Here is a 21,823-nt window from a genome sequence, read left to right on the forward strand (position 1 = left end):
CACCTGAAAAACAACTAATGGGTTTTGAAGTATATTCATTCATTTGTATTTCTTTCACTCACCCCATTAAAAACCGATACATTGAAGTAAGCTTGAGAGAATACCGAATACTTCAAGTTTTCGAACCAATATTGTGTGACAAACTGAATCGAAAGCTTTGCTAAAGTCTCTGTAGATGGTATCAACTTGGCTTTGGTTTTCGATATATTCGACCACGAAAGAAAAAAAGCATGCTAGTTTGGTAACATTTGACCTACCTGAAATAAATCCATGTTGGTGAATGCTAATGTGTTTTTTGACCAGAAAATCAGGCTTATTTTTAATTAAACTTTCAAAAAGTTAAAGAAATCGCTGATAATTTGCAAATTCCCCTGTAGTTTGAAACGCTGTTTTTTTAACCCGATTTAAAAATTGGTATCAAGTAAGATGATTTCCATTCATCCAAGAACAATCAAAAATTGAAAATAATTAGCAAAAGAAGGTAAAACGAATTAGAACAATTGTTTGTTGTAAGTGCAGGAATGCCGTCAACACCATAATATAATAATTCCCTCGATCCTATGTCTACCTTAAGTTGGTCTTTAGATGGAATGAAATTATTTTTTGAGATTTACAATACACTGATTCGAAAAAATTGGCAAAAAGTTCAAGAGTCTGATTTATATCGTTAGAAATTAATAGACTTATAGTAAATTCAATTAATAAAAGACCAGAATTGCTTTAGGTCATTTTTTAATTTAGGTGGCGCAACAGTCCATGAAAAACCAGGGCCTAGTGACTTACCACTCTCAACCATTCCTGTGTGCGAGTAATGTTGTCAGAGATGGAATTAATGGAATTCGATGTTTATAATGTAGTGAATTAACAAAGAGTGATGAAATCTTTACGGAGCTTACAAAATTGTATCATATTACTCAAATGATTTTCTAAACATGCCAAAAGACTTGTTCTTAAATTTGTTTAAATGACTCAATCTTTTATTATGCCATAGCGGCTAAGCGACATTCTTATTGATTCTAATTGGCACAAACAATGATTAAACTTATGTTTTAATTTTAAATTCAAAAATTCAGTTTTCCAATCGACGTTTCCAAGGTAATTATCGAGTACAATGAAATTAGCCTTTAAAAAGTTATGAGATTTGACATTGGTAAAACTGATTTTTAAATAATTATGTATATAATTTAATTTCAATGTATATTTCCTTGCAATAAACTGAGTTATTTAAACAGTTACATTAAAATAAACTTTAAAATCATCAAATGGTAAAAATAAAAGATCTAGAATTTTGTTTAGATTATTCACAATATTATGGGCTTGGTATAAATTAAGAGCAAACAGATGATCAATGAAAGTTATTTCAGTTTATCTTTTTAAGTTGCAAGGCAAAAGCACATTTTAGAAGAAGAATACAACCAGGTTAAATTGAGTCACCAATTCGAAAAACTTTTTGCGGACTATTTTGAAGGTTGTTTAAACATTAACCCGAAGGCTTCCGTTCTACATTAAAATTACACGAAATGACATCTAATCTAATAGTACAGTAATCACCTTGAAGAACCTGACTAACGCTTTTCTGATTACTTAAAAGGTACAACATACACCTCCCTTTCTCAATTTGAAATAATTGATGATATTGTTGACAATAAATTAAGTCAACTTAAAGTTTATTTTTCTGCTACTCCTATTGCCTCCAAATTTATTGAAAAAAAGTGTTCTACCTCCCTATGTAAAGCTTTTCATTACTGTTTTGTCTTTCTATTTTTTATAGTTTGGACAGATTTCTCTATTTTTCCTTATTCTATTATTATTATTTTATGAATTAAAGGCCCATAGCCAAGCTTTTTCCCATTCCCAAGCTTTTCGAAAGCATTGTCTACGACTTTTGTAGGCATATTTTTTCTTCCCAACAACATGGCTTCTTGAAAGCAGATCCACTTCAACCAAAATTTATGTCCAAAACTTTAAACGAATTATAAAAAGGAAATAAAGTGGACGTTATCACTACAGAATTTAGTAAAGCTATTAATAAAATTAGTTAACAAATTATTTATCTCAAACTTAAAGCCCTATATTTCCCACACCTTTCTATTTCATGGATCTGTTTACACCTAGAGAACCGCCAATATACACTTGCTTCCTGGTTTTCAATCCTTGATCAAAGTTATGCAAAATAAGGAGTTCTTCGGGGGAATCGTCTGGGTCCCTTGTTATTATTTGCTAAACTTACTTTTTAACAAGGCCAGCTCAACGCTTGGTTTTATCAAAATGTATTCTAAAGAATTCTATATATCCCTTTACACCATCTTTGTTAGACCCCGTTTTTAACACGCTAGTAAAATCTGGTCTCTCCATCAGAACTCTCAATTTCAAAGAATTTTATCTGTAAGAGTCAGATTTCTTCGATTTGCACTCCGCGGTCTTCCTTGGGGTAATAATCTATTTATACCACTTTATGAAGATTGTTTAAAACTTATTAATCTGCAAACCCTCCAAAGCGCCGGAAGTTCGCTGATATTTTCTACAGCAGCTTTTAGCGGGTACCATATACTAGCCATTTCTTCTAGTAAAAAATCCTATTTATACTAATCCAAGGAATGTTAGACAGACTCCCTTCTTTCGCCTTCCTCATCACCACACAAATTATGGCCAATCATTGCTCTATTACAAACAATTTCTACAATTAGTTCTAAATATTTTTAAAAGTTTGCTTATTAGAAACAAGCCTTAGCAAAATATACACGCCCAGATTCTGCAGGAATGCATAGGGAACAATGGAAGCATACACTACATTCACTTTAAAAGAACCTTTAAAACCACCTTTCTTGACAGGAACGAATGAGAAAAAAATGTTCCATTCCTGGGTCGTCAATATCCATATATAATGATGACACGAAAACGAATGCTTGAATAGGAGCAAGTTTCTTCTCTGAGACACTTTATTTTGCCAACTTTCAAGCTAAAGTGTTGGTAGTGACATAACATGGAAAACCGGTCTCAATGATACGCTATTACAAGTTGAAAGCCAAGAAGCATTAAAATCGAACAATTAAATTAAAGCTTGTTAATTACTGTGGCCAAGAACTTTAAGTTCTTAGCTCACAGCATATAATTAGACGATGCTAGGTATCAGGTCACATAGGTGTATCTGGGAATGAGAAAGCGGAAGAGTTGTCTAGGATTTGTAATAAATTGGTTCAATCGAGTATGGAATCAACCATAGACACCTCATCCTGTGAATTAAAAAAGCATTATGGTAACAAGATACTCCAAGAATCCAATAAAAAATGTAAATGCCTTGAAACCTGTGTTACAGCCTGTAAAACTATGGCCCAATTTCGACAAAACAATATCCATATGCATATTATGCACCTAGACAAACAATCTTTACGACTGCTTGTAAGCATAATAACAGGTCACGACCTGCCGGTTTACCATAAAAAGAAAATGCGGCTTGATACCGATGACATGTGCAAAGAAGCCAGTGATTAGAAAGAAATTGAAGACACAGTCTTCTTATGCCACTGCCCAGCACTATGCCACATATTAGAAACTAATTTTTAGGTAGGCACTTCTTCAATAATCTTAAAAAACTTAAAGATAATCCAAGAAGCTGCCCATTAGGCTTAGCTACAACAATGCATCCCATAATATCCTAAGTTTAATCAGTCACTTTGTAACCGTGGAGTGATAGTGCGTTGGACTGTCATTCTGAAGGTCTTGAGTTCAATCCCTGCCTGTGCAGGAATTGAAAGTTGAAAGCCACTAAACCCTAGTTCTTAGAGGACTGTTGCGCCATCTAATTTATCTTACTTCAAAATCAATCTTTTAAGGAAGTTCAATACTTTACAATGGATCTACATTGATCTGAGGTGAAAACGATACCAATCTAACCTTACCTGACTATTTAAATCTTCGAAATCGACAGCAAGATGGGAAATATGCCTTTCCCTCAAAAACTAATAGCACAATCATGTAAAAAAGGTTTCATAAGGATCATATTATATTTTGTAATTTTCGACAAACTGTCCAAAAACATTCTCAAGACTGATAAGTTTCGAAGCAAATTACAAGACCAATATACAAGTTTACATATTAACTTAATTACCGTAAATGAATAATTCAACATGTCCAAAATATTACTGCATATTATTCTGCTTTTACCTACATTATATAGAATTTCTTTAAAAAATAAACTTTTATAAAAACATATGTATATTGTTATTTTTTTAATCTGTCGAATTTATTAAAAAAGAAACTAATTAAATCATATTTTGTTTTTACTTTTCAGGAGCAATGAAAAGCGCAAAGAAAAATCTCGTGATGCGGCCCGTTGCCGTCGCTCACGTGAAACAGAAATTTTCACTGATCTAGCACAAGTCCTTCCATTGCCAAAGGATAACGTCGATCAATTGGATAAGGCATCAATTATGCGTGTTGCTATTGCCTATTTAAAAATACGTGATATGCTTCATTTATGTAAGTTGTTTCCTTCTAAATTAATTCCTTAACAGAATACACAAATAAATAAATTGTATATTTACTATTTTCAGTTCCAAAAATCAAAGATATTCCCAAAGAATTACCAGAACAATCAGATACCACCAACAATATCATCAGCAGCACCACTAGCGATGAAGAATATTCCCAGACCGGAGGCGATGATAAAGAACCCAAACCATTTGATTTGTGGAAAGCAGCTGAAACAAATAAAATTTTATCACAAGCTTTGGATGGATTTATGATTATCCTATCTAATGATGGAGACGTTACATATGTTTCGGAGAACATAAATGAGTATTTGGGCATTTCAAAGGTATTCAAAAAATGAATAGATTTATTGAATATTTGTTTATCTAATTTGATGATTTTTCTTTTCCAGATTGATATGTTGGGTCAACAAATCTGGGAATATAGCCATCAGTGTGATCATGATGAGCTTAAAGAAGCACTCAATATCAAGAAAATCGGTTTATCGGAAAAAATTAAAGATGAAAATCTCATTGAAGAAGGAATCACAACAGATCATCGTGATTTGTTTATAAGATTGAAATGTACACTGACAAGTCGCGGACGCAGTGTTAATATCAAGAGTGCTTCTTATAAGGTAAGACGAAGAGGAAGTCGTCAATAATAATTTAAAATTAATGTAAATAGTATACATTTTAGTTGCTCTCGAAAGATTTTTTTTGATGTGTGCAAAGGATCTAGATTTTATTATAAAATAGAATTGTTGTTTTGAGAATTGAATTGTCAAATAAGATCAAAAATAGATGGCAGTTTTTTATTTTCAACTCGTTTTGCTATATTAGAAGTTCGCGATGTCTTCTGTATTAGTTTTGATTATAAAAATACTCTAATTTAGTTCTTAGTTTATTGTAATTTCCTTTTCTTACAGCTCATTAAAAAATGGCAAAGTTCAATTACACTTCATTTTCCTTGTAGTTTTCTAGGATGCAATGGGATCTCTTTTTCTAGCTATTGATATTTAGAATTGTCTTCTGTAGGGTAGTTTGAAGTGTCTGTTCATGATGAAGTAAGACCCATGTTGGTTCATTGTGATTACACATGAATCTTGGGCCCTTCTTCTTAGTTCAACGAAAACAATTAAAGTTACTTATTAAATGTGAAAGACTTCTTTGGGGTAAAAGGGTCTTAAGTCAAAAAATTGCACGTTAGCTTTTTGATTTGGTGCAACAGCCTTTTTTTGGTATCTTTCGTTTAATGTTACCAACTTAGGTCTATAAAACCTGCTATATATAGTATTAATTTAGTATTAAGACAATAAGACAGTCCGACTAATTTATGGCTTTAGTCCTTTTTGAATACGATCAAAGAATTATGTTAATGTGTTTGAGATCGTTTAGATCTTTAAATATGAATTTTTCTAGATAAGTTTTACGTTTTGACTTAGAGCAGGACATAAACAGAGGAGTTAAAGAACTTTGTGTTCCTTTTTCTCAACTATAAAGCTTCTGCAAAAGTCTTTTGAAATATGTCTATCCGCGTGGTATTTTTTCATTTTAGAATTGTCTAAGTTTGTATTCTGTCATTTGTCAATCTTTGAACAGAGATCTTTTAAATGGAAAATTGGATCTTATTTTGATGACATATTGAAGGTTTTTAAATGATCTTGATAATCCAGAAATCAATCATTAGAAAAAGCATTTCTTACTCAAAATTAGTGTACGATATTTAATACAGCTTTTTTCTAACTTGGCGAAACTAAAATTGCTCAAAAACTCTTATAATAAGTGTGAAATATGTTTACTTTTATTCCAAATTGAATTAAAACCGATTTCTTCCTAAAGTCCCAATTTTACGACCAATACTAATCTTAAGCTTTAGCTCACATCGATGTCAAATTACTTCTTCAAACAAATAGCAAGCCCTAGCATTATCAATTTGTATCTTAGTATTAGATTTGATTTTGATTTAACTAGGTCCTTAGAATTTACTTAAGTCGCTACCTACCGATTTCTTCACAAAAGTACTAGTTTATAGTACAGTCTAATTACACTGGACACCGAAACTATTTTTTATTCTATCCCAAAAACAAAACAATGCTTTTTTAAACGTTAAAGTTGCTCTGAACTCGAAATACGGCTTATAATTTTTCTATCATGTCTGGTTTTTAATTTAGTCTCTTTATGTCAAAGACTACCATAAACAGTGTTTTGAAAAAATTGAATTTAATGCGTTAAAATTTTTGCAACCATGTTTGAGCTTCCTCAAGTTCTTCCCCAATCTTGACGATTGCTCCTCTTTTGCTCTTCTCCACGTACTTCTACTACTACTTCGTCTACCGACTATTGTGTCTTTTTGAGTGAGTGGATTCCATTACTTTTACGAAGCGTATGTTCATTGTACTGTTACATATAATATTGTAAACACCTGTTATTTTCCAGATGTTGTAACCGTATAACTGTACTAGTTTAACGATTAAGCAAAACAGTAGTAGATTTCTTTTCAAGTTGAAAGAGTTGTTCCTTCAAATATTGCTCAACATTCCGAACGCTAGCGATATCTTGTTCGGTTTTTCCTTCAGTAGAATCCATACTTCCGAAATACTGAAAACTCTCTACTTTTTCTACACGTTGTTGTTTACCAGAGAGAATAGGTGAGAGGTTTCGAGGCTGGACATCTTATTTTTTTCTGAAAATTGATAGCTTCAACAAATCGCTTCAAAAACAAACAGAAACAAATTGGTCTTTCTTGGAATTTTAAAAAGTAATATCTCAAAAACCTAACTCTATAGTGTGATTTAGGAGTCGAATCTAATTAAGACCATGAAAAACTATAAAATATATACACGTTTTGGAGAACCATCACTTGACGATGCATTTGTTTACGCTACGCCAGTCGTTAAATGTCCATTATTCTATATTCTGTTGTTCTTTACGTGGGATGAGTTCAATTTTTCTGTTTTGAAACAGCAAAACAATGCAAAAGATTCTAGATATGCTGAAGTTACTGTAGCTTTGGTTTTCACTTCACATCTTTTATCGCAAAAAAAACTAAGCAAACAAAATAAATCACGAATATGTTAAAAAAGTATTTTTAGGATAATATAACATTCCAAAAACTACTGTTGAGTAGCGAACAAAAAATCTATTATTACAATTACCCAAGCTTGTAGCACCTAACACATTTCTGGCAGACGATTCGTTAGAGGGACACCGCAATGTGACGTTCTATCCCCTCTCCTCTGGAACCTGGTGGTAAACGAAATCTAAACTAGTCTGGATCCGGAGAGTTTCAGACTACACCATCCCCCAACTGCAATTTGACAGAAATTTCCAGATTTCTATACTTCTGGGAGGATAGGACATTCTTGGAATATGAGTCAATCCATTTTTATACAGATGGTTAAAAACAAAAGAAGGGTTTGGTGGAGGTATGTACTCTGAACTCATTGTAGCGTGTTCCAGGTGAAACTTTTGGCGATAAAAGAAGTCTTGTCCTAGCTTAAAGAAAATGTGATATCAACATCTGATATCCGTATTTTCTCAGATAGTTAGGCCGCTATCAAATCTCTGGGCTCTGTCTTTACAAACTATATAACAGTCCATAACTGTCGATCATCTCTAATGGAGATGGTAGAACAGTTTAATATTCACCTTTGCTGGGTGCCGGGCCATAGAGACATTCGAGGTAACTGAAAGGCAGATGAACTTGCCAGGAACGGTACAGTGCAGCCCATCCTACTACGTTTGGCACATACTGGCATACCAATCGCTACTTGTAAACTATTGCTTATGCAGGACGCTATGAAGAAGGCAAACACCAGGTGGAACAACATCACCAAGGGTCAGGTCACAAAAAACATCTGGCCAACAATAGATTTAAAACATTCAAGGTGTTTGCTTTCTCGAAGCAGATCGCATATAAGCTCGATAATAGGTGTCATAACCGGACACTGTCTAATAGAACCCTATCTTATTAGATAGATAAGTAAATGATCTTTTATTTAATAACAAACTTCTCTTTGTTCTGGTCTTTCCTTCATTCTATACCCCATTCATGCAAAGCAGAATAAAATCAGTTTTCGACGTATTAAGTTTCTTGTATCGCTGTTTTAAAAATAGTGAATGATTTGCTATAATTTTTTTTTCAAAAACAAGTGTCGGCCAGACTTGCTTTTAAGTTAAATTGATTCCATTACTTATATAAGGAAGTGACATTTTTAAAATGAGGAAATGTTTCAGAAAGCGCCTTAGGCTGGTCTTAGTAATTCTAAACTTGATCAATTTTTATTTTATGTTGATAAACTTTAAGTAAAAAACAATACACTTTTTTTAGTTCATTTAAAAATTGTTCAATAGTCAAATAATTTTCAACACACATCTGATTTCTTATAAAATAATTCTGAGCATAATAGTTCCGCTGAAGGCGTTCCATGTTCTTTGTCTATTCTATTAAATGCTCGAATCCAATCTGAACATTTTTATTGATAGAAACTTTCAATTATCGCAATAACCTACCTGTCAAATAATTCCAATTATTAGTACGTTGGACTGTCATGCCAGAGGTCTTGGGTTCGATCCCTGCCTATGCCATCTAAAGTCTTTTCACGGGTACTGCCTCTTGCGAGAAATTGACAAATTCTCCAAGAGTAATTCTTGTCATGAAAAAGTGGTCTCTCAAATTAGCCATTCGGATTCGGCATATAAACTGTAGGTCCCCTCCATTCCTGACAACATAACTCGCACACAGGAATGGTTGAGAGTTGTAAATCACTAGACCCCAGTTCTCAAACGGACTGTTGCGCCACCCAATTTATTTATTTTATTGATTTTAATGATAATGACCAATTAAAGCTGTAACTGGGCCCAAGAGTATAAAATATATAAATTGAATAAAAACAAATAAACATATAATTAGTAAAACAAGTTGTATACTGAATTAATAATGTGACTTTATGTCTTTATATTTCCATAATTTATTTCATAATCCAAGGAATTTTTTTTTTGTCTCCTGCTTAATCAAGTAAAACTTAATTCTTTAGAGTTATACATTTTTTAAAGTTTGTTCTTTTGACTTTTTATAAAACATATAAGAAATAATTGTAATGTTTTTTTCAGGTTATACACATAACTGGACATTTAGTTGTAAATTCCAAAGGCGATCGTGTTCTCATCGCAGTCGGACGTCCTATTCCACATCCATCAAATATTGAAATACCATTGGGTACTACAACATTTTTAACAAAACATTCGTTAGACATGAAGTTCACCTATGTTGATGATAAGTTAGTAATATTAATTATTATTATGTGAATTGTTTTAAATTTTAAATAAACTCTATTTTTTGTTTTAGGATGGATGAATTATTTGGCTATAAGCCTGAAGATTTATTAGATAAATCATTATATGAATGTCATCATGGAGGTGATTCCGAAAGTCTCATCGGAACATTTAAATGCGGTAAGTCTTAGAATTAGATTTTATATTTGTAATTTGAATGTAAATAAATGCGTTTTAGTTTAATTGTTTGGCAAGCAAACTTGTCTATAGGTGTCTTGTAATTAAAGTGAAAGTAAATGTCGAAAAAATTGCTTTCAAAGAAAATTGTAATAGTTTTCAAAAGTGAAGAAAATGAAAACTATACTATTTCTACTGGTTATTTAGCAATGTTTACCGAAAAGAATGAGTGAGAAGTTCCAAATCTGAACATCTTAGTTTTTTGTTTGAAATTAGATAGCTTCAAAAAGTCTACACACCTATGTGTGTGAATTTTAAAAACTAATATCTCAAAAACCTAACGTAATAGTTTGATAAGAATTTGATTAACACCATGAAAATTTGATTAATCGGAAAATTCATATTTAGGAACAAAGCATTTCCGATGAATTAAGAGTACTTTCTGTCAGATACAGGCATTTGTATGTATGTTAAATGTGTTAAGATTCAAATGCCTCTATTCATCGATAGATAATCTTTATAAACAACTTTTTAGAATTTGAAAGGCATTGTAGCATTAAGCAGGGCTTATCAAGACGACAACCTATTTGCGTATTATGATATGCTCTCATATAAGAAATAAGATCATATTTGTATTAGTTTTGTAAGTCCAATCTTTTAGTCTTTTTCTCAATTCAAAACATGAAACGTGCGAAAGCAGGAGTTAAGAGAACCTATAATTTTTCAGATCATTCTACCACTGCTCTAGAAAGGCAGTTTTTTTTAAGCACTTATTTGCTTTAAATTATGTATATTAAACCTGAGAAATCTAGCATGGCAGTTTTAAGCTTGTAAAGCTTATACGAAAATATATATTTTTAATTAAGTTGCAATCTTTAGTAATCGTTCTCAAGTTGTTAATCCAACACTTGCATTGGCGGAAATTTAACACGGTTTTAACTAAATGATACAATCCTAGCATTGAATTGCTTTTTCGCCTTTTCAGATTCCATCGAAAGAACTGACAACAAAAGTTTGTTTTCGTTTGATTCATCATTAAAACGAGTTAATTGAATATAGTTTGTACTTGATGATTTTTCTGTTACTTTAGTATCTACAACTTATTAGGTTTCAAAAACATTGCTTGTGAAGCCACTAAATATGTCTTTGTTTGAACTTCAAATTTTATCACTTTACATGATCAAACAATGTAGTATAAATACGATAACAAAATATAAAAATGGGCGGATTCCAACCCATTTGAAAGTATAATCTCATATTATTTTTTCTTTGTATGCACATGTGTCCATTTCATTTAGGAATTACACCACCGAACCTACCTTCGCGCCAAATTTCGAGGTTCTACCGACTCCGTTCTGGTTTTTATAATTTTGATAATCGGTCCATTAATCAGAGAGTTACAGTTTTACTAATTTTTAGGAGCTGTAGAAACCACTTAATTTATAAAGTTGAAATTTAGAGGAGTAGATATCTCCAATTAGCTTAATAAATATTGCGTGGCTTTATATTTGGAGTTTCTACCTATATTGGCTTAGAAGGTAGGAATGGTAGAGAACCGACTGAGTTTTTTTTGTTAAAAGGGAGAAGTGCCAGAACTTAACCAAGCACTATCGTTTATTTTGTTATGTTATATTATGATGAAATTATATTCAAATTAAACAAACATACAAATATTTCTTTAACTTAATTCAGTAAATTGAAAAACAATATTTTGGACTATTCACTGAAACTACATTGTTGGAAAAGCTGTTAAATAAAAGGTTGGCTCATAGTCTTTGGTCTAGCAACGGCTTCGCCAATTTGAAATTTATTATTACCTTTTATTGCGTATTTTTAAACCTTAGGTAATGTTTTTGAAATTTTTGCTTAGAAATAATTTATAAGGTACTAGGCTTATGGCACTACCCTTACAAAAATTCATTGTTATTTTAAAATGCCAAAAATATTAAAATAAAAATCATTTATGGATAGACGTGGTGGTTTTTAAAATCTCATTAAAACATCTCTTACTTGAACGTTACCAAAATAACTTATAGGTAAATTGTTCTACAGTCTATAAATTCGTCATATGCTCTTACCTTGAAATAATGCCAAAAAAGATTAGACATTTTAAAACTCATTTTAAACAAGTTGTAGTTTTTTAATTTGAGAATTAGCTAGACAAAGAATAACTTGAAATATAACTTTACAAAAAGTAATTTTGTTCTCGAATGAAAGTGAATACTTCCTTTTTTAAGTGTTTTGTGTAATCTGCCACATTGTTAGAATAGTTCCAGGGAACGTTATACCTACACTTTGTAAGATTCTACAATTAGGTCTAATATTCTCAGTAATTGAGCCAGTAACTAGGGACTTAACGCCAACCCACTTAATACAGAACTGGTGTTATTTACCATTAAAGGAAACGTTCCAATCATGGACTGCCCTACTATTAATGGCGTTTCCCTATATTTTTATAACATAAATAAATTCGGTGGCAAAACAGTCCGTTGGGAACCAGGGCCTAGTGACTTACAACTCTCAACCATTCCTGTGTGCGAGTACTGTTGGCAGGAATGGAAGGGACCTACAATTTTAGGCCGAATCCTAACGGCTAATTTGAGTAAGCGCTTTTTCACGACAAGAATTACTATTGAAGGATTTGTCAATTCCTCGCAAGAGGCAGTACCCTCGAAAATAATTTTTTTTTTAAATTAAGGTGGCACAGGCAGCGATTGAACCCAAGACCCCTTGCATGACAGTCCAACGCATAAACCATAATGCCACGGGTACTATTTTTATAGTACAGCAAAATATCTTGAACTGCTTCTCGATCATACATTAAACGAAAAAAAAAAAACACAAACAAAAAGAGAGATAAAAGCTTCAGTTGCCTTCTGTACCTGCAGCAGAATTTTTGGTGAACAACCCTTGAAAGAGTTATCGATCTTAAATATATGACAAAAATTCAAAGGATCCATTGTATAGGTACTGCAAGTGCCATGAACACTACACTGACTGCAGCTCTAGAGATATTCCTCTCGCTAGCTCCTCTCGATATATTCGTGAAAAAACTTGTGTAAAAAGCGCATTACGTTTAATACAGCGTAATAACTGGAAAAGGGCTTCATTTAGTTATAAAAATATAAAGAATACTATTGACAAGGGCACTTCAACAGACTATTTTAGGCCTTACATAGATTTTAATCCTGTAGTACTAACTGAAATCCCCAATAGGGATGACTGGGTGGAAAACAGGGTCATAAAAACAAGTCATGTTTCGGTCTTAACCGACGATTTCAAAACGAGTGAGAAGGTAATGTCTAGTATCTTTTTTATATAATCCTCCTCTAGAAAGATCAATAAAGCTAGCAGATGAATGCAGTGTCTTCCACTGTCACAAAGTAAAAATTTGTAAAGCAATAAGGTAAGGTGCTTAGTTTACTTAGCAAATTCGTCGCAGTTATCTTCCGTTGTATATTGTACGCGCACTCCAGGGGATATGAATACCCTTATAATGATTATACACTGTGCGAGTAATCAGAAAGGGAGGATATGATTTGAAAAGAAATACCGATGCACATTGATTTTTAATGCCTGCACATTGTAATGAGTGAGAAATATTGAGTCTGGTAAAGCATTCCACATTCGTGTTGTGCGACTAAAAAAAGAATATCTTTACTTTACAGTATTGTTTGAGGCGAGGAATGCAACTGGATATGTATTTCATTAGAGCATTCCTTATAGAAGTAGCGATAAAATAATGAGAGACATGAAACCTTACGACGGTGCTCGAAAGATGCAACAGTTTCAGTTAGACAACGGTCACCTATCATTTTTAGAACTCTCTTTTGAATTCTGTCCAAGAAACTCAAGTGGGCTATAGGAGCACCTGCCCAAATATGGGAAATGTACTCAAGTTTTGGATGAATATAGGCTTTATAAATTATAGCCAAATCAGAAGGGTAAAAAACTTCTTGCATCGTCGGAGAAAACCTAAACACTAAGCAGCATTTATGGCGATGTCAAATATGCAATTATTCTACAACCAGTGGTTTGTAATGTAAATACCTAAGACTGATAGCTATTCAGTCTCCTCGATGCAAGTACCACTCATGGATAGTGGCATTGGAGGAGGGTTACGACAGTAGGCAGCATTGAGTTTTTGAAGCATTCAGTTCTACACGGTTTTTGATTCTCCATTGTAGAATGCTGTCAAGGTCAGAATTTAATGAGCTTATACGCTGCCGTTGATAGTCCACATCCGAAGAACAAGAATGAGAATCTAAAAACGAATATGAAAAGCTGAGGGTACTGTCATCAGCGAAACAATTTAGTGGGTAAGAAGTTTCAGACAAAAGATCATTTATAAAAATAAGGAAGAGCGTCGGAGACAAAACGAAACCCTGGGGCACACCAGCGTTTACTTGTGAATATCAGATTTGAACCCGTCCAATACTACTTGAATTGAACGATACGAAAGGTAATTTTTAGCCCGACGAAGAAGGGATTCATTAATAACAAATGCACGTGTTTTCGTTAAGAGAGTTTGATGCCAAACTCTATGAAATGCCTTTGAAATATCGAGTGCAATAATCTTACTTTCTCATAACCATGAGATCACCAGTGGAACTATTGCAACGAAATGGTATCAAGTTTACAAGCAACTAGATCAAGTAAATGATATAATTCAGCAAAGTTTTTTTGGAAATAACAAACAACAGGTGTTCGGCATTTGAAACTTTCGAGAAATCTTTGGCAGATTATCGCGAAAGGTAAAACAAAATTTCATTTAAAACAAGTCTCAAGAGCTCTTATTGATAAGTATCCCAACGGGTCGGAACTCCATGAGTAGAATGAGTATCAGATCATCCGATTTATGCAAATAAAGTGAAGACTAGGAGACAAAGGAACATACCTTCTACTTTCTATGCGAATGTCCAAGCCTAGCTAAAATAAAAATGACAATATTAGGAAAACATTTTTCAAGGTTCAAGGAGACACCCACAACTTAAATCCTCACCAAGCTACCAAGATTGCTATATCTAAACCAATCCTTTCCCTTGAGATGTTTTTCGAGTGAGATATTTTTCGGTCTTTACGGATGCATCACCTCGTCTAACCTAACCTTACATAATATCTTAAAAGTAAGTATAATATCAAGATGAATACCAAGATATTTTACTTGATTGTTCCAGAACTTAAATTTTGATGTGATTGTACTACAAATAAATCTATCATTTATCACCTGTTAGAACATTGTGTGCGTGAGCCATTACTATTGAATTTTTAAAATTATTTCTTGGATGTCAATGCATTTCAGAAATTGATCTCAGCTTAGATGCATTTTTTTTTTGGAGAAAACTATCAAATCAAAAACTTAAACATTCAGAATAATAGTGAGGGCAAACTTTTGAGCGACAAAGCTGAAATGCACTTATAATATTGATTTTATTTAGGTCGAGTGAAATTTTTGTCAACTTACCATACAAAAATAAAAATATTGGTAATTTGCAAAAAGCTTCCGATTTGTAGATATTTTTTTGAATATCACAATAGTCAAAGTCTAGATAATTATATTTCACTACAATATTTTAAATAAATACAAGAATGTATTTTAAACCTTGAAAATGTGTGTTCTTAAAATAAAATCAGAAAATTAAAAACAAAAAGTTTGGTTTTCAAGATCAAGGTTAAACAAATCTTTAAAATAAAACAAGTATACGCGACGTAAGATAAAAATAAATAATAATATATAAACAAAAACATTTGTTGCGTTTTCTAAACAATATTTTTAAAGTGGGAAATTTAATATAAGAACAAAAAAGAGACACATTTTTCGATCATAATTGGAGAATTTATTTGAAATATTCAACATTGATATATTTAATATTTGTCAGTGATGGTTGTGATGAGCAGGTTGATGTTGTTATTTTTAATAGAAAAAAAGCAGCTGCTTAAACAATTTGTATTTTATTAAAGAATTGAGAGAATTTTGTTAAGGTTGGTTGACTTAAGACTTCACACGTGTGGAGCCTTAAAAACAAAAGATTATACCCAAGTTCAAAGTTTTGGTATCGAAAAAGGTATGTGTCCAGCATCTTGATGATCTGATGCCACCATACTCAAATATATCTTACATACTCGTTGAACGTATTTTTCATCCTATAAACTCAAAACATCTTGAAGATGAAAAACCTTAAATTTAAAATCAAAGTGAAAGTCATTTACAAGTTTATTACCCATTAAATCATAAATTAAAAATCATAAAAATGTGAAAAAGCCTGCATGATGTGTTTATACGACACGTTCATGAATTCCATTAAGGAAGTTGATTGAATACACACAAATTTTGCTAAACAAAATTAAACTAAAAAAAGCTTAAAAAACAACAAAACATATAACTTTTAAAGTCTATAATTCTAATTTCACGAACTCCACAGAGTTTTGGTTGTCTTGTTCCCACATAACTTAAAATAGCTTAAAGAATCTGCTCTGCTCATAGTCCTAAAGCCAAAAAAAAAGTAAATGTAAAATAAAATTACACCCGATGTCATATCCTCCATGCGACAATAAAACTTTGCTAGCGCGCAATCACTTGAAATGCAGCGGCAGCAGTAGCAGTAGCACCGCACTAGTGGCATAAGAAATAAAATTCCTTAAATAGCTTTCTTCTTTTGAGCTATTAAAGTTCCCTTTTTCAAACAACAGCAAAAACAACAAATGGTCAAACCATTATGGTCCAGTGTAGTAACTCGTAACAAGACTTCTTCACAATGCAATGAAATCGGACACAAGATGGCTTTATGATTTCAACAACGATGACGACGACCGAAGATGATGACGAAGACGTTACGTAGTCCATGTCCAGTCCATGACCATCCACAAGTGTAGACCACATAAAATCTCTTTTTTCTCTTACATATAAAAATAATGTGAATGCATCTTGAAGAAGTTGTTAAAATTCTACATTGCCAAAGAATTAGCTTTCGAAATAATATTTTTCTTTTTATGGTCAAGCGGTCATAAAATGAAGAAATCATCGTTGCACACAAAAAACTCCTGAGAAAACTTTTGGAGGATGTAAAATGTTACATTTCTCAGAAATGTGGTTTTTGACATTAAATTCTCATTTTTTTGTTTTTATTTCATTTCCAGCCTCATGGACTTAAGTGCATATTATAGGAAAGGTCAAATCAAAGATTAGGGTAAAAGAAGAATTAATACCCTTGGCACTTGCTTCTCGATTGGAGAGAGTGGGTGTGTGAGGTTTAATGGTCAAATTTAACCCTTGAATACTAATTTAATTAAAAGGACGACAACATTTCTAATTTTTTTTAGCTACTCTCAACAGAGCTGTTATGTCCTTTTTTCTTTTTGGATTAAATTAATGTTTTATTATAGGCTGCTAGGGTTGGTAAGGTTATTTCTGTTCTTACTGCAAACTTTTTTTTGTTTTTGCTTTGTCTAGAAGTTTTGAGGGTTCCGATTTTAGAATTCATTTGAAAAGGTTTAATTTGGTAAGAAGAATAAAGAAAAAACTATTGTAAAATAGGAACCCGAATGTGATGTTATTTAAAAACTTAAACCCACTTTGAAAAGCTTATGGAAAGAAAAGACTAGCAGAATGGTATTCTGATGTAGGAAATTAAATTGAAACGAAGATTTAATTGCAGGAAATAAACTTTTTGAAGTGATGAAAAAACACAAACATTGACTTGGTTTAAAATTGACAACGATGTACCATCCAATTACCTAAAATGACAAACGTCCAGTAAAGACTGGCACGTATTTGTTTGGTACTAAGAGTGCCATAAGAATTAAAGGCAAGGGAAGAAGGAAGGCAAGAGGAATTCATGGGTACGGGGTTATAATAACAAATCATTTATAGACTTTTATCGGTTTCAGGATTGTTTCGCGCTCAAGGTCCCGCAGAACGTAAGACTATAATATATGGTCTTGTTTTTTCAGAGTGTGATCAACGTAGTTCTACGGATTTTCTCTTAAAAATTGATAAATAAAAACATTTTCACAAAAGCCGGGCGGTTACCAAAGCCTTTTCCTCTATTGTTACAAACGTCAAAACTGGTGAATCTTTGCCACAGGGAATTGCGAACAGGGTAACATAAAATTTATAAAAGATCCTTTAACATTGATGGAATTGAGATGGAAGAAAGTTTTGCCATAAGCGAATTATATAACGGAGCCATAGATTTTCAGGTTTAAAAAACTAAATAAAAACTTACACATCCATGCATTTTCTATTAAGTCTGAAGAACAATCTTATTAAAATAACTGACTCAGGAAGATTGGCAACCTGCACTTGAGGTAATTTTTAACCATTTTTTAGCGAAAGATTAGGGCGGTTTTAAATTACCTAGTGCGTCTAGAATAAGGTTTCAGAATGTCAAATCGCATAATCTTAGTGCAAAATTGACTAAATCATCATAACGTAAAACCAGGGAACTGGTTGCCAGTTCGGTAAATTTCAATCATTAGCAATACTTGCACTTAAAGCAACAATCATTTCAACTGATAGTGCATTAATATGATGCACAGGTCTTACGACTTCAATAACTTCTCACTTCTCTTCAAATTTCTTCCATTTTCAAATTTCTATAAATTTCTTCAAATTTCTATAAATTTCTTCAAATTTCTATAAATTTCTTCAAATTTCTTCAAATTTCTTTAAATTTCTTCAAATTTCTTCAAATTTCTTCAAATTTCTTCAAATTTCTTCAAATTTCTTAAAATTTCTTAAAATTTCTTAAAATTTCTTAAAATTCCTTCAAATTTCTTCAAATTTCTTCTAATTTCTTAAAATTCCTTCAAATTTCTTTAAATTTCTTTAAATTCCTTTAAATTTCTTTAAATTTCTTTAAATTTCATCAAATTTCTTTAAATTTCTTTAAATTTCTTTAAATTTTTTAAATTTCCTTAAATTTCTTTAAATTTCTTTAAATTTCTTTAAATTTCTTCAAATTTCCTTAAATTTCTTCAAATTTCCTTAAATTTCTTTAAATTTCTTTAACTTTATTAACATTTCTTTAAATTTCTTCAAATTTCTTTAAATTTCTTTAAATTTCTTTAAATTTCTTTAAATTTCTTTAAATTTCTTTAAATTTCTTTAAATTTCTTTAAATTTCTTTAAATTTCTAAAAAAGATCGGATTTAGATGTTTTTCTGCCATTGCTGATACATCACCTCTTCAAACTTAAACCAAGTATATACTTGGAAAATGTTCTATTGAAACCTCAAAATTACAACATTTATGTCCATATTATTGAGTTCCCTGAAAGGTATTCTAAAAATGGTTTCGACTTTTAAATTTTACAGAAATTTTATATAAATATCAAGCAAAGTACTATTATTGGATTTTTTTTTGTTTCTTGATCTAAATCGAAAAATTTCAAACTCAAAACCGCTTTTTATCTATAGTTTTGTCGAAACCTTTTGTTTTTTTTTTTAAAAGAAACTCAAGGAAATTATAAGGTTTTTGGAATAAGAGGTTTTAAATTTTGTAAAAAAGATAAATCAATGGATAATTATTTAAATGCCATTAACAATGGAAAACGATATCAGCTTAATATCGCCATAGTAACTTTTGAAATAATCTATGACCAATTTGCCAAATTCAGGCCAAAAGTTTGAGTCTCTCATTTGAGAACCAAATTCTAGCACCGAAACAAATTTTCAAGTCAAAAAATAAGTACGTTCAATTTTGGAGAAAGGTCATTGTTCTGTTGAAAAACCAAGCCTTAGCGAATTATTCTTGAACAATCGTCGGAGTGCCAATCGCCGCTTTACCTCATGTTCGTTGACTTTGAAAATGCCTTCGATCAGGTTATTCGTGATGTTATCTGGAGATCGTTTGGTGCAAGAGGCATTCCTGATAAAATTACTGCTATAATAAAAGAGTCTTGCAACAACGCAAAGTGTTTCTTTTTTTGAAATTGACAGCTTTCCGACGCATTTGAAGTGCGACAGGGAGTGAGAGAAGGTGATATATTGTCACCAATTCTGTTCTTGCTCCTATTGATGATGTTTTGACCGCTACTGTGGATGATCTCGAGAGACTGAGTATCCAATGGCGCCTGAAGGAAACATTAAGACATTTGGACTATGCTGACGACATTTGCTTAATGGCAAACAGAAATAGAGTCCTCAGCAAAATTTGCCACTCTCTTCAACAAAATGGGGAGGTGGCTGGCTTAAGGATTAATGCCAGTAAGAATAAGTTAATGCACACCAGCCGAAACCAACAACAACAGGTTATTGTGAGACTAGTGGTAGTAGAAGAGGTCACCCAGTTCAACTATCTGGGAGCTATTTGGCACTCGATGGTGGAACGGACCTGGATGTCACCAATAGAATAAATTAAGCCCGTAGTGCATTCGGAATGCTTTCTTAAGTGTTGTACTCCAGAGAAATAGCGCTCCGTACCAAGTTAAAGTTGTTTGAGTTCAACGAAAAATCCGTGCTGCTATATGCCGGCGAAACGTGGAAGTGCTCTGCTGGCATCTCGATAAGTTTGCAAACTTTTGTCAAAGGCTGTTTACGTTAGATCCTGAACATCCGGTGGCCACAAACCATATCTAACGATGAACTGTGGCTCAAGATTAGGCAAACAAAAGTGGATGTTGGCATCGCGCAGAGAAAGTGGCGCTTGGTTGGCCATACATTAAGAAAGCCAAAACTTGGAGAAGTGGCCCCACTGGTTGCCGGCCTATGTTATAGGAGGAGTTAAAGTGCTGCTACTAGCAGCAAGAAAAGGAGAAAAAAGAAGGAATTTCCCCTTAAAGAAACACATCCCCAAACCATCATGTGAACTACCTACATGCCTGACGGTAGGAACTATAGTCGGAGAGCATCTGCGTCGAACAAAAAACTTTCGCTTTGTGCCAAATAGCTTCAACTTAGATTCATCACTCCATTAAACTGTGGTTAAATCTTCTTTCGTCCATCCTCTATGCTTTTTGGCCCACTCTAACCGTTTCACCTTTTTTTTTTATCAAAGAAGTGGTTTTCGAACTTTAAGCCTGCGACCGTTTTCAATGACATCAGCTTGTCCGGAGTTATGTATTTATTTCGGCACGTTTTTCCGGTGCTATTTTTCTCCTGTTTCGTTTGCTTGTTGTTACTCTTAGTGAGATCCTCTTGCTTAGTTGTAGATTAAGGTCGTTCTAAATGTGGGCTTTATCCTCAAGAAGTCCGGTTTCAGCATGTCGCTCAATGACACGTTTTACGCAGCCCTTTGATAACTTCAACTGCGAAGCAACTTCCCGCTACGATTTGCTTTATCTAGAACGTTTTTCAATCGTGGTTTCTGAAACTTTTCCACATTCTGATCTTATTATTTGCTCAGTAGATAAAAAATCTCAATTAAATGCTTATGACTTCAAAACGTGGCTTTTATATTAAGAACTTGCAAATTCAGGTCTAAATTATGTTGATTTTGAAAATATTTTTGAATCAAACTTTTGACCTGCAATGTATCTAACTTAGTGTCTTTTATCGATTGTGTTGAATTAGCATATACATATCTTATCTTTCAAGAGACCTCAAAGACTAAAGGATGATGGTTTTAAATCCCACGGTCGGGTAGCCAATTGTAGCTCAAATCAGAAAGCCCTTCTTGAATTTGGACTGTAAAAATTGAACAACAATTTCATTGCGTTGAAGTGTGTACAGCTTTCCATTGTTGGTATTGTCAAATGTCAAATAGTGTTCTATTCAAAATTCAACCTCTTATTGAAAAGAGAATGGACATTCAGTTTCCTAACATTTGAAACTAAACTTAACTCCTTTAAAACCCATTAAATCCATGTGAATAATAAAATTAAAAAAATAAAAAGACCAATAAACCAACGAAAAGCTACTTCATCATACTTCCCTATTAAAATCTTTAAATGTTATGACTT

At 32.6% G+C, this 21,823-nt stretch overlaps 1 protein-coding gene across 1 annotated transcript in view; it reads left to right on the forward strand.

Annotated features, from left to right (window-relative positions):
• Positions 1 to 21,823, forward strand: part of LOC129938879 (protein similar) — a 450,455-nt gene that overhangs the window by 118,482 nt on the left and 310,150 nt on the right. The window contains exons 2-6 of the mRNA XM_056046695.1: positions 4,292 to 4,479; positions 4,554 to 4,816; positions 4,883 to 5,107; positions 9,585 to 9,751; positions 9,820 to 9,926. Of these exons, the coding sequence (XP_055902670.1) occupies positions 4,292 to 4,479; positions 4,554 to 4,816; positions 4,883 to 5,107; positions 9,585 to 9,751; positions 9,820 to 9,926 (950 nt within the window). The remainder of the gene's footprint in view (positions 1 to 4,291; positions 4,480 to 4,553; positions 4,817 to 4,882; positions 5,108 to 9,584; positions 9,752 to 9,819; positions 9,927 to 21,823) is intronic.

Source organism: Eupeodes corollae, chromosome 1, assembly GCF_945859685.1.
Source record: "Eupeodes corollae chromosome 1, idEupCoro1.1, whole genome shotgun sequence".
In the NCBI taxonomy this organism is placed as follows: domain Eukaryota; kingdom Metazoa; phylum Arthropoda; class Insecta; order Diptera; family Syrphidae; genus Eupeodes; species Eupeodes corollae.